The 27,532-nt window shown below is 32.7% G+C and overlaps 5 protein-coding genes across 6 annotated transcripts; 3 read left to right on the top strand and 2 right to left on the bottom strand.

Annotated features, from left to right (window-relative positions):
* The first annotated feature begins 3,900 nt into the window (after positions 1-3,900).
* LOC119641648 (probable palmitoyltransferase ZDHHC24) lies at positions 3,901-5,276 on the top strand. Its single transcript, XM_038040435.1, has 3 exons — positions 3,901-3,957; positions 4,117-4,440; positions 4,497-5,276. The coding sequence occupies exons 2-3, from the start codon at positions 4,200-4,202 to the stop codon at positions 5,111-5,113; spliced, it is 858 nt and encodes a 285-aa protein (XP_037896363.1). The 5' UTR covers positions 3,901-3,957; positions 4,117-4,199; the 3' UTR covers positions 5,114-5,276.
* A 254-nt stretch (positions 5,277-5,530) lies between these two features.
* LOC119641652 (transformation/transcription domain-associated protein-like) lies at positions 5,531-7,765 on the bottom strand. Of its 2 annotated transcripts, XM_038040442.1 has the most exons (3): positions 7,462-7,765; positions 7,191-7,358; positions 7,029-7,118 (listed from the first exon to the last, which is right to left on the bottom strand). In XM_038040442.1, exons 2-3 carry the CDS (start codon positions 7,317-7,319, stop codon positions 7,044-7,046), a joined length of 204 nt encoding a protein of 67 aa, XP_037896370.1. In that variant the 5' UTR covers positions 7,320-7,358; positions 7,462-7,765; the 3' UTR covers positions 7,029-7,043. The 2 variants fall into 2 exon arrangements, with proteins under 2 accessions (XP_037896371.1, XP_037896370.1); XM_038040443.1 differs by having other exon boundaries at positions 5,531-7,118; positions 7,191-7,765.
* A 3,551-nt stretch (positions 7,766-11,316) lies between these two features.
* LOC119641596 (protein PTCD3 homolog, mitochondrial) lies at positions 11,317-13,678 on the bottom strand (the record flags this gene model as incomplete). Its single annotated transcript, XM_038040370.1, has 2 exons — positions 11,317-13,302; positions 13,370-13,678. Coding segments are annotated over 2 exons (1,926 nt in total), but the record flags the coding sequence as incomplete, so codon positions are not given.
* Positions 13,679-14,341: 663 nt separating this feature from the next.
* LOC119641634 (glutathione S-transferase E14) lies at positions 14,342-15,780 on the top strand. Its single transcript, XM_038040412.1, has 4 exons — positions 14,342-14,549; positions 14,796-14,999; positions 15,065-15,187; positions 15,466-15,780. Exons 1-4 carry the CDS (start codon positions 14,409-14,411, stop codon positions 15,670-15,672), a joined length of 675 nt encoding a protein of 224 aa, XP_037896340.1. The 5' UTR covers positions 14,342-14,408; the 3' UTR covers positions 15,673-15,780.
* A 3,356-nt stretch (positions 15,781-19,136) lies between these two features.
* On the top strand, positions 19,137-19,655 carry LOC119641595 (ribose-5-phosphate isomerase-like). Its single transcript, XM_038040369.1, has 2 exons — positions 19,137-19,253; positions 19,401-19,655. The coding sequence occupies exons 1-2, from the start codon at positions 19,137-19,139 to the stop codon at positions 19,653-19,655; spliced, it is 372 nt and encodes a 123-aa protein (XP_037896297.1).
* Positions 19,656-27,532: the final 7,877 nt, after the last annotated feature.

Genomic DNA, 27,532 nt, shown 5'->3' with positions numbered 1-27,532 from the left:
GTATACATTTCAGTTTCTTTTTTTTTTATATAGCTTACATTTTAAGGACAATGTCTTCCACAAAAAAGGTAATTCTTTTTCTCTCATGTACTATAAACATATTTATTTATTACAAGAAATTCCAATGTTGCCGCTAAATTTGAAGTCCTCGTTAGCTATGTGAAGTGAGGTGTCGCCATTTTTATTTTGTATGTTAACATTGCATGCCGCCGGGTAGTAGTAATAGTTTTCGAGCTACTCCGGCATGGCCGTAACCCGTAACGACATGGGGTGTGCAAGGATGTGTCACCGTACTAAAAGCACCAAAAATTTGATTTTGTTTACTAATAGCATATGAAATCCTTCCTCTTCACAGTTGTTTTAGTCTTAATTGTAAGACTTACAGCTTTCCTAGAAGCAAAACTAATTTATAATGTTATTCCATAATCAATTAAAATCTGATATTCTATGATAGTTTTATTAATTTTTTTTTTTTTAGTTAAGATAATAACAAGAGTAACTAAAGCCACTTAATTTTCATAGTTTCCGATACATACTTACGTTGTTACATAAATTTGAACTAGCGCCTCTTAGCTGCCACAAGCTAGTTGAGTGCGCACAGTTTGCGTTAATTCTGAATGATCAAGGGAAAAGGAGTATTCGTGGCATAACCACCCGACATTCATGACGCTTGAATCCGGTATAGGTTTCAATTATATCACGCAACTTATCATTATTATAATTTAACGGTAAATTGTGGATAGATAAACGATTACGCGGGACAAATCTAAAAAAAAATGAGAAAATTATATTCGGTCGTAACCGAATCACCGTTTTCCTAGAAATACAAAAAAAGTAAAAGAAACAAATTTTCATACTCTATAATATGAATTGGAAGGGGTGATTTGATGCATCAGTTGTTAAAATGAAGGGTTTATCAAAGTTTGGATATTGTAATATGGGTGGGGACATTAGTTTTTTTTGGAGTTCTAGGAATGCCTGATTACGTTGGTTTGTCCAGTCGAAGTCTTTTCCTTTTTTGAGGAGTTCGTTTAGTGGTTGTGCTATGTTAGCAAAGTCTTTCATAAATTTCCTGTAATAGCTGCAAAATGCTTGGGGGAAGTTTTTTATTGTTTCGTACTTAGCGGGATCTGGTTTTATGCCTTCGGGTGTTATACATATCTGCAATGGCTAAGAGTTTGGAAGCATCTGAGAGTAAGCGTATAAATTTGGAAGCATGAAACATCTGAGAGTAAGCGTTTCTTATTCTCAATAATTTGTCTAAAAATTGCTAGCATCTGAGAGTTGGCGTCCGAATTTGCTAACATCTGGGAGTATGCGTATAAAAATTGCCAACATCTGAGAGTAAACGTATATTCTTGTTTATACTTTTGCCTACATCTGAGAGTAAGCGTTTCTTATTCTCAATAATTTGTCTAAAAATTGCCGACATCTGAGAGTAAACGTATATATTTGTTTACACTTCACAATAATTGAACAAATATTTGTCTAAAAACTGCTAACATCTAAGAGTAAGCGTATAAGTTTGTTTACACTTCTCAATAATTGAACAAATATTTGTCTAAAAATTGCTAACATCTGAGAGTAAGCGTCCGAATTTGCTAACATCTGAGAGTAAGCGTGTAAAAGTTGCCAACATCTGAGAGTAAACGTATATGTTTGTTTACACTTCTCAATAATTGAACATGTATTTGTCTAAAAATTGCTAACATCTGAGAGTAAGCGTCCGAATTTGCTAACATCTGAGAGTAAGCGTATAAAAATTGCCAACATCTGAGAGTAAACGTATATTCTTGTTTATACTTTTGCCTACATCTGAGAGTAAGCGTTTCTTATTCTCAATAATTTGTCTAAAAATTGCCGACATCTGAGAGTAAACGTATATATTTGTTTACACTTCACAATAATTGAACAAATATTTGTCTAAAAACTGCTAACATCTGAGAGTAAGCGTATAAGTTTGTTTACACTTCTCAATAATTGAACAAATATTTGTCTAAAAATTGCTAACATCTGAGAGTAAGCGCCCGAATTTGCTAACATCTGAGAGTGAGCGTATAAAAATTGCCAACATCTGAGAGTAAACATATATGTTTGTTTACACCTCTCAATAATTGAACATGGATTTGTATAAAACTTGCGTACATCTGAGAGAAAGCGTATAAATTTGGTCGCATCTGTGCATAAGCGTATAAATTTGGAAGCACGAAACATCTGAGAGTAAGCGTTTCTTATTCTCAATATTTTGTATAAAAATTCCAAATATCTGAGAGTAAACGTTTCTTATTCTCAATAATTTGTAAAAAATTCCAAACATCTGAGAGTAAGCGTCTATGTTTCTTTACACTTCTCAATAATTGAACATGTTTTGTATAAAAATTGCCTGCATGGGAGAGTAAACGTATAAAAATTTGCGACAAATTAACGCAAGTTTCAATTTGTAGAATGTTTGCTATATAATTTGCATTTGGTATCTTATTCCCATGATGAGACCTTCTGTCGTTAAGTATAAATTACGCAAATCCTTTCCTTCCTTTATTTTTTTGTTTTCCTTTGTGTGCTCACGTATTTCCTCTTTGCTCAAGGCTGGATACGGGTGCAGGATTTCATTGATTTAAATTTTACGAAAGTTGTTCCCTTAGAATGACCTGGAATCGGATCTCTGTTGATATGAAACGGGTACGTATTTGTGACGTACTTTACGTAGATCTGTATCAAGTGATACATTTTTTATAAATACAGTACACCGCTCTTTGACATCATTGGAAATGTTTTTTGTTTAATGACTTTCTCTATGTTTGCTTTTCCTTTATCTACTTTTTCCTCAGCACTATTACTATGAACCATATGAATTACTCAAGTTTTTATTAATTAAAAGTCACTATAGTTTTTCAATTTTCGTAATTTCTTTAGTCAATACAGAGCCTCATTGAATTTACTTTACGAACATCCTTGAATATTTTCTATCTTTACTTGACTCTTAACTTATGGTTAAATATTTACTACTATTTGCATGTTGCGTCTATTAAATTGCAATTTAATATGAGATTGATCTTTATTATAAATATGTTCGTCTTCATTTGTCACCGTTAATTGAAATTGCGTCATTTTATTATTCTATTAATTTTCTGTTATATTTCATTTTGCATTTAATGTTCATTCTAATAAACATTGTTATGAAATTCGTTTTTACTTAGGATACGGTCCGTATCACTGGATGGAGGATATTTATGTACAAGAGAAATACACTTCAAAGTTCCTTTTATTTATTTAGTAACTGATATGATCGTGTTGTTATTTTCAAATCACATATAATTTATAATTTTGCTTAAAAATGTGATTTTAGAGTATTTTTTTCGATACCAGAGTTGCCGAGCTTCTTAATAATCAATTTATCATTCTTTTTAATGTACACAATCATGGCGTACGTCTTAGTTTTAAAACTTCTTAAGCACGCTTATTATCCAAACGCTTACTCTAAGATGTTAGCAATTTTTATACGCTTACTCTCAGATGTTGGCAATTTTCAGATAAATACATTTTCAATTATGGAGAAGTGTAAACAAATGTGGACGCTTACTCTTAGATGGACGCAATTTTTATTTTTGTTTATCAACACAATATGTGAATAAGCGTTTATGAATTTATAATTCTCAATAATTGAAAATGTTTGTCTAAAAATTGCGTCCATCTGATTATAAACGTCCACATTTGTTTATAATTCTCAATAATTGTATATGAGAGTAAGCGTTTCTTATTCTCAATAATTTGTCTAAAAATTGCCAAAATATGAGAGTAAGCGTATAAAAACAGCTAACATCTGAGAATAAGCGTTTATGAATGTTTATAATTCTCAATAATTGAAAATGTGTTTGGCTAAAAATTGTTTGAACAACACGTGAAAGCGAAAACCGTCAGAAACATCTGTAGTCCATTTTTCTTTTCTTAAAGTAAGGGGTGGGTAATCGCATATAAATATTACACGAATTTGCATTAGCATTACAAAAAGAAGAAGAATTAATCATATGTTTATAGTTTTCTGTTAAACATAAAATTCTAATTGTAATGTATGCTAAATGTGTCAAATCGACCTTCGATCTATGTGTCAAATTACAGTTATTTCACTTTGAGAACGAAACAGCAACAATAAAACAAAAATTACATATGTATCTATTAAATATTTATTAAATAAATCAAATATGAATAGAAAAAATTTGAGAAAAAACTTACTACCAAGGACTCTGGCAGATACCTGTTGTGTCCTATTCATCTTTACTTTTATTCCATTAACTTTTATATTTGAGATGTGTATAGTATTGCCCGCATTTCATGAAACAGGAAGCTATATGTTTATACTAACTTGGTTGCTTGGTACTTTTCTATTATTTAATATCGTCGGAAATTTCATGTTTTGCGTGTTGGAAGATACTAGCATAAAGAGTAAGTAACTGATGCATGAGTATTCTAATGGGAATACTTAAACTAACTATTTCCAGCCATTATGTTGACACCACCCACTGAGGTAGAGTTACGACGTTACTGGCGGTTGTGCAGTAAATGTGAAATTTTAACACCTCCTCGTTCATGGCATTGTGAAAGTTGCGATACTTGCATTTTAAAACGGGATCATCATTGCGTTTTTACCGGCTGTTGTGTGGGTCATAGGAACCAACGTTATTTTCTTATGTTTATTGTACACATCATTCTTGGTACATTTTACGCTTTGTGCTACAATTCGGCGTATTTCTGGTGGCTACATAAGGAAACCTTCTTGGATTTAAGAACTGCTGTCAAAATGATATGTCCGTTAATGACATTTTTAGCAGAATTTTCTTGGACCAATATTTATTTAGTCATTTATGAAATTAATGTAATTGCTTTGATTTATACCGGAGTGCTACTGTTTTTCCACGGCTCGAACATTTTGAAGGGTGCTGTATCGTATCATGAACGTCAAACGGCTAAATATGATATGGGTTGGAGGAAAAATCTAATAATGGTTATGGGAAATCGGTGGCATTTGGTATGGTTGTCGCCATTTTTAGATAGCCAATTACCTCATGACGGTGTACATTGGGAAAAATTCTTACAAACTTCAACGAAAAATCGTTGAATATTTTCCTTTTCAGAATTTTTTAAACAAACCTCGTCGTTTCTAATCTACGGTAGCACAGTAAACGTGAATAAGATTTCTAGCCAATTTTGAATCCGAAATGAAAGTTTTTTTAAAAAAGTTTCGCATTTTAAGAATTGTTATTATATTTATAATTTTCTATTACCTGTATTTATATTTTTACAATGTACTTTTTATATGTAAAAAAGAAGTATTAATCATTATAAGAAGTGTTTAGAGTAAATAAATTCTTCGAATAAAAGAATGTTGTTATTATTATAACTTATTTAGACCAGGAAAATGAATGAATTGTAGGACTAAGAAGGATCGATGAGTACTCGAAATTGAACTTCTACTTTTTTCGCTATGAGTAACTATCAAACATGGAAAAAGATAAAAAAGGTACAAACAAATATGCGAGTGAAATAAATTGATATAATCATTTTTCATGTCCCGCTGCTGCCATGCCGGCAGGATAGGTTTACAGGTAAATAAGCATTCCGTAGTCTTTAAGGAACATATGTTCACAGTGCCGGCCGATGACCATCTATCATGTGATTTAATCTTTCAATATACCCTCAAGTTTTTTTAAAAATGTTTATTCGCTTTGCGCGGCCATTTCGACGAGTGTTTTGTAAAAGTTTCTGTCGTGCCTATGTTCCCTTTGCTAAGGTTAGGTTATCTTGACAGTTCTGTTCGCAGTCATGTCAAATACCAATCTTCATAACATCTTTTTCTACAATACATGTGAACAGCCCAAAGCGTAAATATTGCTCTCATATTATAATTATTGAATTTTTTTGACTCAAGTTATTGTTGTCCTTCACCTTCGCCAATGAATATATTCTACAAAATCATTCATACCACCGTATATTCGCATTCATCAAATATATTTTCATCAAGATCACTATTTTCTCTGCTGCCGTAGATACCATCTGTGATTTCTCGACGTTTTTGGTCGTCAAAATTTTTCAATAAATCTGCTGTATCTTCATTAACTGGTCGTCTTATTCTCTCTAGCTTTACATATTCATCAGAGCATTGGAAACATGTTCGGCACACTTAAGATTCTGCAAAATTTCACTATTCCTGCTTGACACGGTTTTTCACACCATCCTTGAGGGACCATGATTGCCGCCTTGCCAATTGTTTTGATTGGCTGGCTCCCCGTTAGGCCTACACCATTATAAACTATAATAATATAATATTGCGTCCACGCAACAATTCATAACATATATATGTTATGAATTAAAAACCTCCTAGTTATTCAATTAATACGCATAATCTTCATTGCGACTCCTTTTTAAAGTCTTGTCATTTCCATCTTCTTCCATGCCGCCCGATAATACTTTGCGTTCTGTTTCGTCTTCTTTAATACGTTGCAGCTGCCATTTGATAATAACTGCAGCTAAGTCTACAGCTAGTTTTTTATGTTCTAAAGAAGCGTTCCGAAGAAAATCTAAGCGTTGCGTAAATTGACCAAATGTGTAACTACAGGGAAATACACCTTTCACAAATAGAAATAAAACTATATAGTAAAAAGTGCCAACAAACCACTGTCATTAAGAAGAAATTTTTACTTTGTAGTGCCTTACAATAAGTTGTAAAATATGGAAAAGTTGCTGCATAGTGTTGCCGTCCTCCATAGGTAAAGGCATAGCCGGAGTTAGAACATCTAAAGCTTGCCTTACAACGGAGCGTGCTTCTAAGGCGTGACCTTTTAGCAGAGAATGAAAAACCATACTAGTAGTATGGCTAAACGACGGGGCGAAGTCTTAAATAATGGTGCTCGATACGGCGACGAAGACTCTATCATAAGATTCTTTTCAGTTTGTAAAACCAGATGACTTGACACGAGATTCGTGTTCTTGGAAATATGGCGCCACGGCAGTAGGCTGAATTTCTTTGTAAACATATTGTATACCTTCAATCATCGTCTTACAACAGCGGGTAGTACACGGTCATACAAAAAATTCGGTTGCAAATTATCAACACATAGTAAACCCTATAATATTGATAATAAAACATTAAATTTAAACATAAATACTGAAACTTTTTTTGTAAAATTTTTTCTCACCTGACTTTCTAAAGCATTCGAACCGTATAAAGACGAAATTAAAGCATCCATAAGCATCGGTAAATAAGGCAGGAAAGACGACAAACGCGCCGGCACTGTTACACACGATTCGACAAATAAATCTTTCATGTGTTGTTTATGGAAACCGCTTTACAAGCAATTCAAAACCTTCAGTAAATTAGGCAGCAATGTCAAATAATATAATATAATAAATCATGAGAACCTCCGCCAATTGAACGGAATAAGGCTCTCAACAAGAGCAAGTAATTACAAGGATTCTCAGCTGTAAAAGCCAATTCCATCGATTGATTAACAATGTTGTGCTAATGAGCGCGCAGCATTTGTCCATTTTCGACAGGGAATAAACCAACGCTACCGAATACCAACTTGTAAATCCTTATATACAGGTTCGATTCTTCCACGTTAGTGCCCATTTCATGCATTTTACCAAATAAATATTCCGCAAGTGTTTTAGGAAATGGAGGAGAAGTTCCCAGTGGATAAACTTGTATACACTCATTAAATCAGGGGAATATCCGTGAGGAATATATTCTTTATAGTCCCTCCATCTTCTTTTGTTGGTTTTCCTCAAAACATGTTATAATTATCAATACGTACTTGCCATAATAATGTATTTTTGCCATTTTGTCAAGTTTCTTTATAACCTAGTTTCATATTTCATACGCTTTGGTAAGGCGGGCAGACGGTAGCATAAGTAGTATACTGCTCGTATACGATTATTTACATTCCGCATCCAATCATAATTCATGCAAACTGAAGTAATTAAACACATTGTAGAATCTATTCTGATCATAATTTATGCAAAAATTGATGATTTTTTTTCACCTTTTTTCTTATTTCTAGAATGCACCTCTGCGCTCTCTCTACAAATTGCACTCTCTTTATATACCTTGAAAAGAAAAAACCTAACGGATTTTAGCGATAAATCAAAACCATTTCATAACTCCCTACAGTTCTTCGTACAATGATTTTCCAAAATGAGATGTCATATGAGAAAGGGATGAAAATATTGTCCATAATTGAGCATAAGAAAACAAGATGGACAGATGGGTAGACGGGCTAGCGTTCGAAAGATTGAGTCATAATCGCTTTCTGAATCACTTTCTGAATAAAGCGTTATGATAAAAGGTGTTTCTATCTCAACACTCTCTGGGTGTTGCATACATCCGCAAAAACTTCGCACACACACACAAGTGGTGTAAGATGTACAAACTATTTGTAATGTTCCCTGAAAAATTTTATTCAAAGCCAATTTCAATCAAATTTTAACGAATACCATTTGGTGTTTGAGGAATATATGGGCATATCGCCCAAAGAAGTCAACGCAGTTAGCTGGTTAAAGAGAGCATTAAAGATGTTTTACTCATATCTTCTTTTTAACCGGTCAGATTCGGAACATTTCTCTCATCAGATAAACAATCACTATATTTATGCAATATAGTCAGAAAACCGTCCAGGCTCCGCATAGGTTCGGGCGTTATTTCCATTGATCTAGGTGTCCTCCGCAAGGTTCGGGCTTCCTCGGCATACCGGCTTCGTGTGCTCCAGTTTCACCTTCGCAAATCATATCGGTCAGGTCTAATATGACTTCATCTATGATGGGTATAGCCTTATTTAACACGATCACCTCGAACCCAAAAAATCCTTCGAATTCTAAACGGAGACTCTCCCGCCGCCTCTGGTCATGTTCAATTTGTTTTTTTATAGTCTTAGGCGCCCGCTGATAACCCACTTCTTCAGCGTACCATAGGTATGCGGAATAAGATGTACGGACCGAAATTGATGCAGAATTAGCTGACGATGATATATACAAAGGGATAGTAAAAGGAACTGAGTGCTTGTTGGAAAATCTGAACGATAAAACTGTGGAATGTATAAAATGAGTAAAAAAATATCTAATTTAAAAACTACTAGAGCAGAAATTTAAGAAAATTTCAATTTCTTTCTAATTTTAAATTATAAATTATAATCACATTAAAATTTTTGCTTTTATATAATAACACAATAAGCATATAGTGATGATCAGCTGAATCATCAACATATCTAATGGGCTTAAAAGTAGAAGAATTAAATTTAAAAAACAAATTCCTTAAATCCGTTAGTTTTAAATGATTATCTTTAAAAAAAAACACAATTTTTCACGTTTCCAATATTTCACAATAATACAGTTTATGTTTTAATTGTTTACTTTTTCAAGCCTCCGATATCTTCTAAATAACATAGCTTATGCTTTAATTGTTTGATTTTTCACGTCTTCGATATCTCACAATTAATTCACAATTAATTCAAATCATTTTTTGAAATGACAAAAAGAGTTTTCTGGATAACCTTCCTCAAAAAATGATTTGAATTTGTTCACCACAGAGTTGTGTTTAATGAATTTAAACTATCCCATTTTTCTCTCCGCTATATATTTCTTACAGAGTTGTAAATAAATGGTACGAATTGCTCCATCCTTTTTTAAATATAATCAGACCATATGTGTATAACCAGACTTCACACCCAGCTGAAAAAAGAAACAACTGAAACAAGGAAACATTTAATGCATGCTTATATAAGTGAATAATAAAATTGGAATAATAAATAAAATCCATACAAAAAATGGAATAGAGCAATTCGTACCATTTATTTACAACTTACATTCCTAAAATAGAATGGAGCAATTGTACTATTTATTTAAACTTGGCAGAAAATGAGAATTCTTATTACTAAAGGTATTATTATTATTAATTTCGCCGGAGAAATAAATTCTAAGACTAAACTCTTAAAAGCACTAGCATCTAAGGCTATCGGCTTTAAATTACTAAAGGTAAAAGCGATTCAAAATAGAAAGAACAAAAGGTTGGAAGTTTGAAAAATAAATTTATAAAAAATGACGATTCGTAGAAAAAATACATCAAAACGAAATAGACAACTACGACGACATCGTAAATCGCCTTCTGAGAGTTAAGATAAGGGAAGAGGGAAGATAAGAACAAAGAAGTGAATGAACTCTTGTTAATTTTTATTATATATAACATTTTTTGTTTCATTTTGTAATCTTTTATTGTACCATAATTCAGAGAAGAGGGATTTCATACATTTCTCCAAAAAACCAAAACAATAGTCATGTTTTATTCACTGAGCTCATGTGTAACATTTTTTGAAAGTAGGTCTACAACCACAATTTTTGCACAAGTTCCTTTATCAGACTCATTAAAGGTAACACTCACGCAAAAAAAATTTTAGTAATATGTTTATATGTAACAAAACCTTTTATTTTGAAGAAAGAAAAAATCAACCGCTCCCAATTCTTATTATAGAGTATGAAAATTTGTTCCTTTTACTTTTTTTGTATTTCTTGTGTATAAATTGAAAATAAAGCGACTACTGCGGTGTGTTAAGTGTCCGTCGGCAATTACTTTTATTTTGTATTTAGTTATTGGGATCACTACGTAGACTAGACGTGATCTTTTCATCAAAATCCTTCTCGTCAAACTCTTAAAAATTGCAATACTTGTGAAAGTATAGCATTAGCTGATTTGAAGAAAAGAATTTAAACTGCCTTATTTTACCCTCTGCCATATGTTCATCACAGAGTTGTTTTCAATATATTGCAAATCCTCTAATCAAAGTTACCAAAAACCTCTGCCAATGTCTCTCAAAATTACCAAAAACTAATCGGCATGTGTCTGAAAATGAGCAAAATGCATATATTTGTTAATGAAAGTGAACAAAAACTCAGAAAAACTCTCCATCAAAACTTTTATTTTGTTTTTACAAGAAACACCTGCAGCATAATTCTCTGTTTAAATAAAATTGCTGTATTGCTGTATACAAAAACCAAATAAAACGCAAATTTGAAAATTTAACAAATATCAATGTATTTTATTTTACTTGGACAATTATTTTTATGAAAGTATAAGGCCTCATTCCTCGTAAATTAAAAATATTAATTCATAATAATTCATATCTACTCTCCCCATCGCAAAGCCACAAATGTATAAAATATATTTAGCATGCAAAGAAAAAAACCAGCTAACGGTTTTTGGCGACAAATCAAAGCATAGAGATATTGTGAAACATAGAGTTGTTTTTGTCTTGGAAATATAGAAATGCATTAGAAACATCTTAATCAATCAAATATATTCTCCGTCCGTTCGACTTGATAGCATCCAAATCAAGTTTCCAATCAGACCAAAAGGCGACTCTAATAAGCATATGCCCCAAAGATCATATGTCTCGAGGCACGTCGCAAATAGTCTTTGTTTAAAAATTACATTTTTCCCTATGGGTTTGTACATAAGTGAAATGTTGAATGGAAATAATATCGATACTCTCTTGCGCCCAATCTTGTTAAAGACGTTTCCCAGAAATTATGTTGTGAAAGTTGCAAAATTCGCAACTTTATTTGTTTTTTAACGCGATGTTAATTTAAATTAAAACAATTCAATTAATGCTTAATACCTATGCTTACTTAAAGCAATTCTCCACGTTATTTCTTAAACGAATCTTCACCTAATAAAGATTTCATTTTTGATAAATATATCTCATTCAAGGTGAAGCCTTTATACATATTTTTGGCTAGAGAGGTGCCATCCATTTGATTTTCGATTGCGTATTGCAGACAAACTAATGCTTCTGAAGGGGCTTTATTGTTAATGCAAGTTTCAATGTACTCCTTTAGACAATGCTCCGTCGGTGTTCCTGGTATGCGATGTTGATTCTTATCCGTATGGTTGAAGACTTCAGTAGCTTTTTCAAAGTTTCCCCCTCTTATTAGCAAACAAATAATATCTCCAAGCATTCCACCCGTAAATGAAAGTCTTTTGCTCTCTTCGACTTTATTGTAAATGTCCAAAGCGATTTTAGCAAATTGTTGTGGCAACTGTTGGTTACATTCTTTGGTATCTGGCTTATTATCTATCATTATTTTCAGCAAACGTAGCAACAAATTTTCCCGATCAACATGATCGAATATTACCACATCTGACCATAACCGCGGTAGTAAATCAATAGCTCTATTAATTTCCACCATTTTTAAAATTTCTTCCATAATACCCGGTTCCGGTATGTAAACATTGGGAACAAGCAAATCGTACGTTTGCATAAATTCATCTATAGTTACGGTTTGACTTAATAAGGCAAAGTAATGCCGATAATAAATGGTTTCCTTGTATGTACTTCCAATTAAATCATAGTTCTTGCCCGTATGCAAAAGTTTATCAACTTTTTGGGCTAAAGAACAATCGTGTAAGTGATTGCGACAGACATCCATTGCAGTGGCGAAGAAATAAGTGTCCTTGGGATGCTGTATTTTGAATTCTTGTTGTCCAAGCTCATTTAAAATATCGACAATAACGTGAGAGACGGGACCTCTTTCGCGACAAAATATGATCAAAACGTAATAGTAGCTGCCTAGACTGGGTGTGACGCCTAACCGCTTTAATTCCGACAAAACTTGGAGAGCCGATTGTCGTGCCAATTTAAAATTCCCGAAACTGCTTATACATTCTAGCAACGCATTTAAAGTACCTAAATCTGGTTTCAGTCGTAGTTGATTCATTTGCTTCAACAAATCTTTACACAATTCCCAACGCAAATCGGCAGTGTCTTTAAGAAAATTTACAACACTAAGTACGGAATTAAAAGTCGTTGTATCCATCTGGAATTGCTTTTCCAGAGCCTCTTGCAGTAAAGCATAAGCTCGCTCCGCCTGAAAGTATGTAGCCATTCCACGTATTAAAGCCGCATAAGCCTTTTCAGTTTTTGGTTCAATTTCATGAAATAATTGTTCAGCTAAATCACCATCTTTCCACGTCTTGCGGTTACGCTCACGTGATTCGTTACTTTGTCGAAATGATCTTTCCTCGTATAAATCTTCAGACAAAGGTTCTTCATTATTGTAAAAGCTAACCAATTCTAATAAATTTTGCTTAGTTTCGGAATTTATTTCTAAACCTTTCTTTTTCAATAAATTGTAAACAAAGACCGCATCTCTTACTTCAAAAAGTTGTATTAATTCTTCGAGCGTTTGTAGCGCAACTTCTGAATTTTCAGTGAAAATCAACTTTGGCGCAAATGCTTTTATGTGCGGTTCAGCTTCTTGATGCTGTGTGTGTGTAAATTTTTTATTACTTTGTTAAAATTTGTATCTAATATTTTTTATAAAAATTTACCTTAAATAAATCACGATGTTCTTCTTTAATCCATTTTGCTGCTTTTCGTCCTGCTTCTTGGGCCATCGCATATGTACGTTTAGTAATATTCGATGTTGGTATTAAATAGGGGTCATCGTGGTACTTATAATGAGCAGCTGTGGCGTCTCGGCCAACTGTAGCGGCTAAAGCATACAGGATATCGCTAGGTGAACGATGTATACGTTTTGGTATTTCAATAATCTCCTCAGACTTGGGAGCTGGCGCCTCAGTGGAGGATGATATAATTCTGGTATTATGTACAGAATTAATTTTAAATTTATTTGAAATTTATAATTAATACCGGAACAGAACAATTTTATTAATTTTTATTTTCAATTTTATTTTTTATTTTCTAATGTTTCTTTCTCCTTTCGGGATACAGAGTTAAGATATTTCTATTAACATATAAAGGTTATATTTAAAAATCAGCTGTTATGTGCATTAGTGTCGGAGACGATAGCAGAGCTGCCTAGAGTACGCAAATGGGGAAAGAGAAGATCATAATAATTAAAAACGCATCAATGTCATATTTCTATTAATGTTGCATCTAAGAGTATCTTCAGCGAAATTTGAATGTCTAACAAACGAAAATGTTTCATAGAATTCGGAACGCATCTCGAAATTATCTAACATTCATACTTTTGAAATATTGTTGTATTTTAGGAATTATTAATTTGAATAAAAAATGTTTTTAAAATCGCTCTAAAATATTTCTTTAGAAACCTCTTATCGATTTAGGAATATATAAATATATTTTTATGCAAGATGGAATTTGTAAACATGTGTTTATTATATCACTGTAATTTGCTGTTTTAATTACTTATTAAAATTTTTGTTCGCGGCAATTCTGACGGCTGATACAATATATATTTAAGCTTTTCTTTAAATTCTTCATTCGGATATTCGCATCTCGGCGGATTTAGTCAAATATCTGAAGTAAACAAGTAAACACGCGAGAAGCTAATAAAAAATATATTGTATAAAGCATATAATAAAATTTTAAATAAAATAACAAAATATGAAAAGCGTACTGTATTTTGACAAATGTTCACCACCTGCACGCAGTTGTTTGATGTTAATAAAACATTTAGATATTGATATAGAGTTGAAAAAAATAACTTTATTTAAGAGGGAGCAGTTACGAAGTGATTTTAAAGAGGTTAGAAAAAAAGTTCTAATACTGAATTGCCATGAATTGATCATGATCCGGTGATGATAGTCACATAAACAAATACTGCAAAAAAAGAATGTCTTTGAAGATTTTTGTAGAATTTTTTTTGAGTTGGACATACGAGCCACCTTTCTTATTGGCTTACTTCATTTAACTTTAACAAACCGAAAAAAAAAAATTTAATATGTTGATAAATTATTATTTATTTATTTTTGATAATTTTATTTCTGTCAGATAAATCCTGCTCACACTGTTCCGACTTTAGTAGATGGCGATTTGATTCTAACGGACAGCCATGCAATTCTAATTCATTTTTGTGAAAAATATCAAAAGGAACAAATGAATTTATGGCCGAAAGAATACAACGAACGTATGAAAGTTCTGAATATGATGCTTTTTGAGATATCAGTTGTCTTTCGTAGAGATAGTAACTTTCTGGTAAATCTACAATGGAAGTTAAAGTGAAAGAGATTTCAATTTAAATTTAAATATTTCATTTGTAGTGTGAAGTGGTACACAAAACTTTAGCAAATGTTGACGTACCTTATCACAAGGAGAAAATACTTGAAAGCTATGATATGCTGGAGAAATACTTAGGCAGGCATAAGTTTATAGCCACAGAATATGTAAGCTTAACATAAAAAAATAATCGCCATGCATGTATATATATATGTATCCAAATACAGATACATACATACATACATATACCAAAATTTTAATATATAGATATATATATATATATATATATATATGCATGTATTTATATATTTATGTATTTATATGTATATAAATATATACATTATTTTTATATTTTACCTTTATATACGTATAAACGCGTATATAAAGCGAAACACATTTTGATTTAATGATCTTTCATGAAATGCGCTCATGTTTCATTTATTAGCTAACGATTGCTGATTTTTCTGTGGTTACCACCTTGAGTACCGCTAATATCATGTTCCCGATTGATGAAATTCAATGGCCGTTGTTGTGCAAGTGGCTTGAGTACATGAAAACTTTGCCAGAATTTGATATCAATGTTGAAGGTTTGGAGGAATTACGCAATTGGATGGAATTGTTTGGAAAATTCAAATTTCCTATAGAGCAATAAAAAATATTGTAAAAAAAACAAGAATAAAGTTAAAGTATATTCGGTCAGCCAAATTTGTTAAAAAAAAATTGAAATTATATTGCTTGCGAATCTTATATGATCAATAAATTGATTGACTTTTTTATTAATCGTAATTGAAAAAAAATGTAATGCAATGAAAAACTATGCAATATTCTATATGGGGGGGGGGACTATAGCACAACATAATTTTCGTAATCCGCTTTGTGTATTAGCAAACAAAATAGCCGAAAATCAAAGGGAGGTATGGAAATTCGATTGAAAAACGTATGAAATTATTTACAATTCAAAAGGAGGTATGGAAAAAACATATGAAATTGTTTTTTTTTTTTTTTTTTTTTTTGATTTGTTTGGAAATGGATTGGACCAGTTAAGTTAAAATTAGATCCATAATCCAGTCAAGTAGTTGAAAGCCATTGATGATAATATTGAGCATTGGTAGATACTGATGTGACAGAGTGTTCAATATGAGAAGCTCTGTTCTGCGATTTACAATTCAAAAGGAGATATGGAAATTTGAATGAAAAACATATGAAATCAAAGGGAGGTATGGAAATTCGATTGAAAAACATATGAAATTGTTTTCAATTCAAAAAGAGGTATGGAACAAAACATATGAAATTTTTATTGTGAAGTTTAATTAAATCAATCAGCAAATACCCACACTTCCTCTTTATACGAGAAAAAAATTATTTTTTCGAAGCAAAATTCTGAAACACCGCGTAGTGTTCTTTTTATCGTGTACATAATAAAAACATTAATAAAAAGTACTCACTGTTAATTTCTTACAATTTTCTTACAATTTTTAAAGTTCGCCGAAGTTTTGCTCTAATTCTTTTCAATTGCTTTGATAGCTTCAGTTCAAAAGTTAATATAATCTCTTACATTCTTGGATAACAGTAACATACCTGTGTATATGCAATAGACGTTATGGTATAACCTATTCTATACTAAATCATGCGGATGTTTATCGAGAAATGTGTAGCCACAAATTGTCTGCGCTCCTTTGTTGCTAATGTCGTTATCAACAAAATTCTATCCTCCACCAACTAAAAAAGGCGGAACCAGATTTTCCATAGTCTCGTAGCGTTCAACTTTTCTTATTAATTTTCTCAAGGCCCCGCCCAGAAACTTATCTTAATCTCAGTATCCTGAAATTTAGTGAACACAATTTATTTAAAATTTCTTATGAATCTCACAGTTCGCAACTCATAATCAAATTTCTGCCTGGAGAAAATCTTGAAATACACCAGAAGAAGCACAAAAGAGCTGTGGTACGTGAGGTGAGTCTATCTTAAGCCTTTCTGTGTGTTACATACGTCCGCACTAACATAATATACCCTGTACCCAAGTGGTATAAGGTATAATTATAATGGTAATGAAATTAACAATGGTATTAAAAATCAAGAAAAATATTTTAAATAATTAAAGAAAAATTTGTTCTCTAGAAATAACTATAAATAACAATTTCAATTTTAATTTATTTATTTATTTCGTAAATACAAAGCCAAATACTTACGTAGTTCAAATATTTTACAATGTGCGAGTGCTTTCACATTTAAATTATACTTGAGTAATTAAACTCCTAAACCTGTTGTAGCGCTGTTGTGCAGAAAAAAAGTACGAATATTATTGTCGGGCAAGGCCGATTATTAAATACCTACACCACTTCGCGTAATACTGTTATTCACTCGTTTTGGTAACAATAGACCAAAACGTACACCTTACTTGCATGCAAAGGCATACTTTTCATGAAAGCCCGGAGAAATTCTTATATGCGATAGTATCCAAACAATGGGCCTGTGTGGTCCAAATTCGGTAAGGTTAATTCCTACGTTAAGTTGCTATTATGGAGTAATTTCTTTCACCTTCAAATATTAAAAATTATACCTTTTTACTATATAAAGATTCAGTTTTCTTAGGAACGGCTATATGAGAGAATGAGTTCAAAAAATTGCCACGTCCGAACTTTTCATACAAGTTTAGAGTGTCCAAATACTGTTACAGAGCAAATTTTGTCGAGAAATTTTGGAAATTGCCATTTTTTTCCATAGTGGGCGAAGGAGTAATCAAATTTCGTCAAAATATCTCATAAATTGCAACCTGTAGCTTGAAAACAAGATAGATAGGCAGACAGGCTTAAGCATGAAAGGTGGGTCTACGGCTAGACGGACAGGCTTAGGTATAAAAAGTAAGTCTATCTTAAGCTCTTTTGCGTGTTACATACGTCCGGATAAATCTAATGTACGCTCCATCATAATTAGTAGGGTATAAAAGGAGAGTTGTAAATGAGAGGTCATTATCAATATGTGCATGTAGATTATTCAAGATAACTCATCTTTGCTTAAAGAGATTAATGGCTGTGTTAGGAGATCTACGATTTAGTGGGAGATTTTTTCAGATTTTTCCCTTGTCAGCCACTGAGATCGTTACGAATGGAATGGCTAATTGGAGATTCTTACTAGATCTACCAAATTAAAATCGCGGGTAAAGCAAGCGTGATGAATCAAATTTAAAGACTTTAAGCAAATAAATGAGAAGTCTTTAATTTAAGGTAAACTTCAAACGAGAATTTAAGAATCTATGAGGACGGATGATCTCTCTGAGACGCATATTGCAGATAAACCGTACGAACTTATGAATGGCTGATTTCAAATCACCAAATTATACAGCCGATATTCGGTGCCCACATCAATACAATAATTAATATGTGACATTAAAAGAGTGTGAGCTAGTTTAAGTTTGATGTTAATTATTAGGTAGAGTCTTAGCAAAGTCAGATAAACTTTTGCATTACTGTTATTTACATGTACGGTAGAGTGGTTTCTGGCCCTGGTTTATTGTATGTTATTGGTAAGTTTACGACACCTAAGGTTTAGAGTTGATATTGTAAAAATTGTTGTATAATAATTTAGATAAGAGTACGTATTAACACCCTTACATATTGAAAAGGCTGTTCGATATGCTACCTATGGACGTCCTGGTATGTCTTACTTGGTCTTTCCGGGCAATTTATTGCAAACTACTGCTCCTAGAGAGGAAATTTATAACAATTATAACACATTACCTCACGGTCTACCCCCTTTAATATATCCCGTTCATGATGACGTAATAAGAGCCGCTCACCTTCCACGTTCTGCTGAAAGGCCCTTGATTATCGTAGGCAAAGGAGCGGCTTATGCGAAAGCCGAAAATATCTTGGGACACTTTTTTGAAAACACAAAATTTTTCATTCTTACCTACACCGATGAGAAAAGACGTAGTTTCCGATACAGCTGCACAATGGCTCGAACATCAGCTTTGCAAAAAGCTGACGTAATTTTGCTTTTAGGAGCTAGACTTAATTGGATTTTACGTTTTGGACGTCCACCACGTTACAATAAAGATGTGAAATTCATGCAGGTGTTTTGCTTAAAACTCACACAAATGGTGAAATTTGTTTAAACATGCCATTTCGAGTTGATATATGTGCCGAGGAATTGAATAATTCTGTCAAAGCTACTGTTGCTTTACAAGCTGATATTAAACCTTTTGTTGACCGATTGTTCGAAGAAATGGACGTGGTGAATTTTCACTTTGACAACCACCGACCGGTGGTGGCACCAATTAAATGAAAAATGTCAGCAGATTCGTGAAATGTTTCTTTCTTTAGCAATGGATAAGTCAACTCCTTTGAATTATTGCATTGTCTTTCATCATTTAATCCCAAGGACGCTGTAATCGCTAGTGAAGGAGCAAATACAATAGACATAGAACGTGCGGTGTTGTTAAACGAAAGTGGTAACTTTATATTGGATTGGGAATTTGTCAATGAGAAGACTTACAATTGGGCAGATGTTAATCGTGATTTACTTATGATACCCGGAGTGATAGAGACTGGACTGTTCGTCAATATGGCCACCAAAGCATATTTAAGTATGTCGGATGGGCAAGTTAGAACACGGGAGCGTGATGCTTCCATCTAAAAAGGAATCGTTCAACATATACCGTTAATTTAATTACTAAATTGCTAAAAAGAACTAAGTTTCATAAAAGTAATAAAGGTTTTTTGTAAAATTTTCCTTTAATTACATCTTTCGTTGCTGTTTTACGAATACAAAAATTAAATCATTGAAGTCTCAATTCGTCAATTTACCAGTTAACACTTAAAAGTTTAAAATGATTTTTTGCTACGTTCCGGCATGACGGAGTCTTTAAGATAATTGAACTAGGACAGTAAGCCTTGCTTTTTGCTTTTAGAAAAATAATTAGAGACCACGTCCTGATCAACATGTCGATCGTTTAAAACATTATGCATTATTATGCATTACAACGCAGCAATGTATCCACAATACCCTGATCATACCAAGAAGCCACCACCGACTCCAAATACAAATATGAAGTGAAAAAGCAAACAACCCCATCGGGAAATGTTTTTGCAGTTTCTACATGAAGTTGTCCATAATTTCGTATAACGGCAGTATCTTCGCGGGTCTCATTACCCTTAGAAACAATCTAAAATATTTTTCAGTAAAATCAGCTTTCATAAAGTAAAATTAAAAATTAAAAATACTCACCATGGGTACAAGACAAATTATTGATAATAAGAACACTTATTCTCAGATGTAGGCAATTTTTAAACAAATACATTTTCAAGTATTGAGAATTGTAAACAAATACACGGTTTGCGCACGTAATTAATAATGATAATTATCCACCTGTCTATCGAGCAAAGCATAAATAAATTATTGTTAATGAAAAAATTTGTATTTTGGGTTTTAATTAGAGAGAATCTTCACCTTACTCGGATTAAACATGGTACCAGTAGATCTACTAAGAAGAATATAGAAATAGATGACGGCAGAAATCAACAAGTTCCGTAGGTCAAGCAGATTTAATATGTTACTTAAAATATACAAACAAATCTTATAACTAGTCCAATAATAGGCCGGTTATGCTAGTCTTTATTTTCACACAAACAATTTTTTTTGCTTAAAATGACAACAATAAAGTTCATGACTTATGAAGTTCTAACGTCTGGTAATGTCTGCCAATCAGTTTCATTATTTAGTTTAATAGTTTCTAGCGAATATGATAAATGTATTACTTTTTATTCTGATCACCAAAGAATGAGGAATATATTCATTTAGTTGGCTACCGAGTGAATTCCTAGACATCGAATACGCTCCACGTCTTCAATATACATGACAAAAAATTTTATATTAAGCGAGACGCTATTATGTCCAGCGCAGTTGATAAGATGGTCTTTTGATTTAACACAATGCTAGATATTCATTAACTTTACTTTCAAATGAATCAGTAGTCCACCGATCACAATTCAAGGAAATGGTACATCCGTCTTTTTCTGTAACTTCAGTGAAAATATTCAAGAAACGATTAAAAAGGATGGGACCTAAAACTAGCCCCTGAGGAACTCCAGAGTTAACTTTAACTATCCCAGACGAAACATTGTTAATAGAAACGCATTGCTTGCGAACGAGTACGTAAGATTACATGCACTTCTAAAAAAGTTGTGATGAAGCTTTTCAATAAGTAATGAATAAGGAAACCTATCGAAGACCTTCGAAGCGTCTAGGGATTTAAATATAGAGATATTATCTTCTCTAAGATTTCCTCTAACTAATTCAGTAACCGAAGTCAAGAGACCGGATTTATTACGATGAGCACATAATCCAAACTGGCAATCACGGATGGCGCTCTAGACATAAGCAAATATTTATACTTTCATGATATGTTCTATAATTTTGGCAGCATGCTAGTAGGTCTTAACTTATCCGAAGCTATTTCCATTTCCATTTCCATATTTTTTTATTGGTCCAATTTGGACTAGTATGCAATCCTGCACAGATTGTGGTAGAGAGGTAGAAGGAATAGTATTTGGAAATATAAGTTTAACTAGCTTAATAGAGCTTCCATCGATCTTAATTTAAATTGGGAGAGATTTCATTATTGAAACTGACTTTGTACAAAGTGGTTATTGTTCCCATTGACGATGAGGCTACATAACAGACCAGTATCATTGCCAGTAACGCCTCCTTCTTGCAAATATTTTTTGATCTCACGTAAGAGAAAATCTTTGAATTGAATTCTCCTTCTTTGTCCTACCTGCCAGTTATCACTGTCATTATCATGCTGACTATTGTGTTGATATGCTATACCTCTAAGTAGGTAATCTCCCGAGAGTTAAGCCGGGATGCAATCACGTAGTTGAAAGTTAATTTTCGCTTTTGTATTCAATTGTTTGGCAAACATTTTTCACACGTCATAGCTCCTTAGTACTCGTGAAAATTAGAATTAGAATTAGTGAAGATCATAAAATAATTCTATTAGAAAGTTCAGTTGGTTATTTACACAGTTGGTCGAATACAAAAAAATTTCATTTTTTCCGATTTAGGACGATGGTGACCCTTACGTTTTTGGCAAAAAACCGAAAATTTCATTTTTTTCATTACAACTTCAACGGATTATTTTATCCGAATATATTCAAATAAATTCAGATAATTTCATGACTGCAACAATTGCATTCAAAAAGATTAGTAAGAAAATTATATTCCGTTGTGACCGAATCTTTTACACCCGTTATCCGAAGAAAGACCAAAAACAAGAGAGAACTAAATTTCCATGCTTTATAATACAGAATGGGCGCGACTACCTGCGGCGTCTGAAGCTTCCTGCCTTTCTTCCTTCTTGGTGTTGCAAACGTTTTGCCAAAATGAATATATCCCCGTAGAAAGACAAAAAACAAATTGAAAAGCTCAAAGCTCAAGCAAAAGAAATTGCCTCCAAAGTTCATTACAACTGCAATAACTTTTTATAAATCGAAATTGAAAGGAAAAGTACTGCCAACGAATATGCAGAAAATTGATTTTTCTTAAATATCGCTTTTATAATATTTCTTTAATTTTTTTTTTTTTTAACAAATTGAAGTTACTTTTTTGTAAAAAACGCTTTGTAGTTTTTTTAAAAATTGGAGATCGAAATTATCCATTTTGGCAGAAAAAGGTATATATACCCTCGGCATCTCGAAGACTGGATCACGTAAAGGTCGTTAAAGGCCTTTTCATTTAAATACTGATTTACCAACAACTTGACTTGGATATGAAACCCATCGCAGCGCTTTGCTATTTGCTAAATCAAGTGATAAGGTATTACAAAGTAACAAAGAGAAGTGTTTTAAGAAAGGAAACAAAAAAGTTGCTAGCAAAAAAATTGGAACAATGCAAAAATCAATCAGGAAATATAAATAAATACAAATGCTGTGCTAATCATTGCGAGAAGTAAGAGAGAAAAGTTGATAAAACAAAATGTTTGAATTTTTTAATTCGACTAACAACTCAATGTCGTGGGTTCAAATCTCAAGTGCGATAGAGTTTTTCTTATGCTGGCGCTTTAAGAGGAAGGAATTTATTATTTTATAAGTTAGCCTAAAAGTAAACCGCCATAATTTTTATTATCAAATTAAACAAAGCACAACTGAATAATCTGTTAAGTCAGCTTTTATAATGAAAGAGTCTGTTAAATTGCAAATCAATACCAAAAAATCTGTATATGTTGCGCTCTACCTGTAAATAAAGGCACATACACAAATGAACGCACTATGCATGCAAAGGCACGAATAATAGTTGAAGCTCTACGTTAAATTAAAAACACAAAATTCGCTATGCCGACATATGTGCCGATCTTTGATTTGTAAACTATTTCATATGTTTCCTTTTGAATTCGCTATTCGGTATTAGGCGGACTAGAGATAGAAAGATTTGGATGACGAATAAATAAGCATTGAAGTCACCAGCGATAATCATATTATTACATAGCGTGAACAAATGCAACTTTTCAGATGCGTGAATACCTCCCCTAGGAAGGTAAACTACTCCAACGAGAACTTACTATTACTCCAAGGTAGTTCTGCAAATAAAGTCTCACAAACTCCATTAAGTGGACGTGTAAAGACTATCCTAAAATTCAAAATTTTGGATATGTAGAGTGTGACCTCTCCGCTCCTATTCACGATACATAAATTTCTGCATATATTGTAGCTTGGAATTAAGATCGCTACATTAGAAATAAGCTGCTTAAGTTAAATTTCAGTCATGACAAAAATTTTAGGAGTCAAGTTACAGTGAACATAGGGAAATATGTCTAATGTAGATAAAGGAAAAGAGGGAATACTTTGAGAATTTTGGTGAGCAATACGGAAAGTGAGGTTGTCATTTATAGATAGATTATCGAAATAGTTAACATCGGCAATAGGCCTAAGATTGTTATTAAGGGATATAAACATTTGATATATGATTAGAGTACTGTAACATTTTATAAGGAGCCTTGTTGTAGATAGGCAATGTTAATGTCTATCTATTTTCTATTCTATTCTATTTTCAATTTTATTCTATTTTCTATTCTATTCCATTTTCTATTTCTATTACAGAACTAAAGGCATACATATGTATCATATAAATCAGAATAGTAAATAAGGTGTCTTCTCCTTCTTCTGTTATTCCGCAGATTAACAACCGACAATTCGATAGGATGTGTAAAAAAGATCTAATGTGATAAATAAGATATATATATCTAAATAAATAAACAACAAATAACTGCAAAATTCCATTTTTAAATTTCAAGAAAATTTAAATCAAATCAGGAAAAAAATTAAATTTAAATTTCAGATAAACCAATATAAGCTAAGATGTAAAAACAGACCTTAGCTGATGCAAATGTTAAAACAAATACTATTATACAATTTCTCAATTCTTAAGAAAACGAAACAAGAATGAAAGAAAAAAACCTGCCGACTCATAAATTCAATTGGGGGCAATTTTAGTAGTTTTTTTAATGCAACAGTTGTTTACAAATACAGATTGACTTTTTCAATTAAACAGGCGGTTGTTTACAAATATAGATCGACTCTTTGAATTAATCTCAATTCTAAACAAATACAGAGTAACTTTTTATATCCATCTTATACCCATTTGGTACAGTGAAAATGTAACAAATCTTGAATCAATTGTGGCGGCTCATAAGTAGAGAATGTAATTGGATGAACAAGCAAGGCACCCAACTATAGTTTATAGTTTAGTTTATAGATAATAATGCACAGCGGTTTGCATTTTAATAGAGTGGAACCTTTGTTTTCTGTTAAGTTGGACAAATATCTTTTTGACGCTATCTTAGAATTTATTCTCTGGCTAAATTTATAATAATAATAATAATGTTACAAGTTAGCCTAAAAGTATACCGCCATAACTTTTTTTTTATTATGAAATTAAACAAAACAGTAGCTAAATTTTCTGCTAATGTACAGAACGAACGTAATACTCTATGCTATTTACATAGCGAACTAATACTCTATGCTATTTACAGAAATAACGTAATACTTTGCCGTCGGCAAAAGTCCCCCATTTACATTAACAATAAACTCTAGAGCACAGGGCTGTAATTTTAGGTAAATCGATACAAAAAAAAAATGCAATTGTTAATAATTAGTATTTAATTGTTAAAAGTTAATAATTAGTATTTAATACTAGAAGCTTATTGTATTTATTGCATTTATTGTATTTATTGTATTATTGGACATTTAACAGACTCAATGGCGTTACCATTTCAGTTGTTAGTTGGGCATTTAACCATTTATTTATTATAAGCGACTCTGTGCTTTGCCTTTCAACAGGGAATTTAGCGACGGCTTTGTTTAATTCGATAATAAAAATTATGGCGGTCTAATTTTAGGCTAACTTGTAAAATTAAATAAGTTTAGTTCGCGTATTTTCCAAAACACTTGCATGTATTGTGCCGCTTTGACAATAAGCGTATATTCGTTCTCAATTGTTTTGCATGTATTGCGCCGCTTTGAGAATAAGCGTATACAATTATCAAGAATTTTGCATGTATTGTGCCGCTTTGAGAATAAGCGTATATTCGTTCTCAATCATTCAACAGGTCTTTATAAAAAAGCCTCATCGATGCGAAATTAATGTGTATATTCATTCGTACTCAATAATTTCCGTATACAAATTCTATATAATTGAGAAAATACAAATTCCATACAAAAGAGTTTTTGATTCGAACAATCACTTGAGTGGAACGCACATTTATAACTAATTAAATACTAAAAAAAAAACATTAAGTTTTTATATATTTATTTATATATTATTATTATTATATTTATTTATATATTCAGTCGATGAGATTTCAGTTTTCGAATATCTGTAACGGGATCTTTTTGCAGCTGATGCTTGTACGCGCAACACATCTAGACGTGATAAGAGAAAATGGTGTAGGCGCGATGGCCACTTACGATGGCGATGATATACAGAAATTAGAAAAAACAGAGACGTTCGAAGATAGTTATAGATAACCTCTCGGTATGAACTTAACTAAACATAAAGATGTCAGGATGACTCCGCCACCTCCTCGTCGCCAATTCACCGATTGATGTCAATCAATTCACCGTAGATTCGGAGGGATCAACAGAACTGCATCAAAGGACTGTGCATTTGGAGATTAAATTGGAGACAGTGGTTTCTCGAAGCCCTGTTAACAGCTTACAATACGATTTGTAAGTAACCAAGAAACGGGAAAACGTATCGAACAGTCAAGTTAGTATTAATTGCGTTGATCACAAGTATATCTCATCGTAAATCGTTGATTTGTCTACAAAGTTTTTCTTGTAACTGCTATCTTTAGCTACAGCAACTAATTATCTATCTGGTTTTATTTTTTTGCTGCCTGTCTTTGGGACAAATCGTGAAAAAGTCGTGAAAATTAACTATTTTTGCAATATAATCTTTGCGATCCCAAATTGAAATTGACGATATTTAAATATATAGTGAAATCAGTTAATATTTTAGGTTAAAGTCTTATATAATAAGCCTAACAACATTAATGGAGCTTCCGAAAAAATCGAAATTTGAGGAAATTTTCGTCGTACCGGTACGTGCACTTAAAATACAAATATTGATCGAAAAACAGATGATGGAAAAGCTGGCAGCTATGTCTGCAGCTATACCTTTACCAAATCAAAATGGTCACCACACGCTTAAAATAGCACACATTCCAAAAGCCAAATCATCAGCCTCGATTAGTGACTTTTTCAAGCATACAATGAATACACAAAATAACTCTGATCTGCCATATTTATTGGCTCTGGCTCAAAATCAATTGTTAAATTATCGCAAATCCCTTGGGCGCATCGGTGCTCATACTACTCATACTACAGAATTTGTGGCAAGGGTTTAACGTGGGTTCCTGCCTGTAAGGCTTAACCCCACGGTGGCCCAAACCACTTTTTAAGCGTATTACGCCCCCTGGCGAGTTAGACAATCCCCACAGAGTAGGGGCCTAAACAGCACCAGAGTCCAGATCAGTTTATTGTGTATGGAACAATAAACCCCACTCTGGTGAGTGGCGAGGGCCTAGCTGCACTCATTGTTCCATTTTAGCTAGGAACTCGCCAACCACAACCACCACGAGTACTCCCCGAAGGGCCGCACCCAGTAGTCAGGACTCACCAATTGATCAACTGACTGCTTCCGCCATAAGGCTTCCACTGTGCTTGTTGATCAATTACCACCTTTACCCGCAGGCATTCATGACATGTGTTCAAAAGTAAAAATAGGTAAAAGGGGAGAACTTATTCGTCATACCCCTTTTCCATTCTTGCATGTATTAATTAATTTACCAGACATTTTCTTTCATTCGGCCAAAGGGAAAGCCGTCCATCAATTCCTTTTTGCATGTATTAATTCATTTACCAGACATTTTCTTTTATTCGGCCAGAGGGAAAGCCGTCCGTCAATTCCTTTTGCATAAATAGTGTAATTAATTTATTTATTTGTTACGACTTAAG

Source organism: Glossina fuscipes, unplaced genomic scaffold, assembly GCF_014805625.2.
Source record: "Glossina fuscipes isolate IAEA_lab_2018 unplaced genomic scaffold, Yale_Gfus_2 155, whole genome shotgun sequence".
NCBI classification, from domain to species: Eukaryota; Metazoa; Arthropoda; class Insecta; order Diptera; family Glossinidae; genus Glossina; species Glossina fuscipes.
Note: the sequence above shows the minus strand (reverse complement) of the source record. Positions and strands in the feature narration are given on the sequence as shown.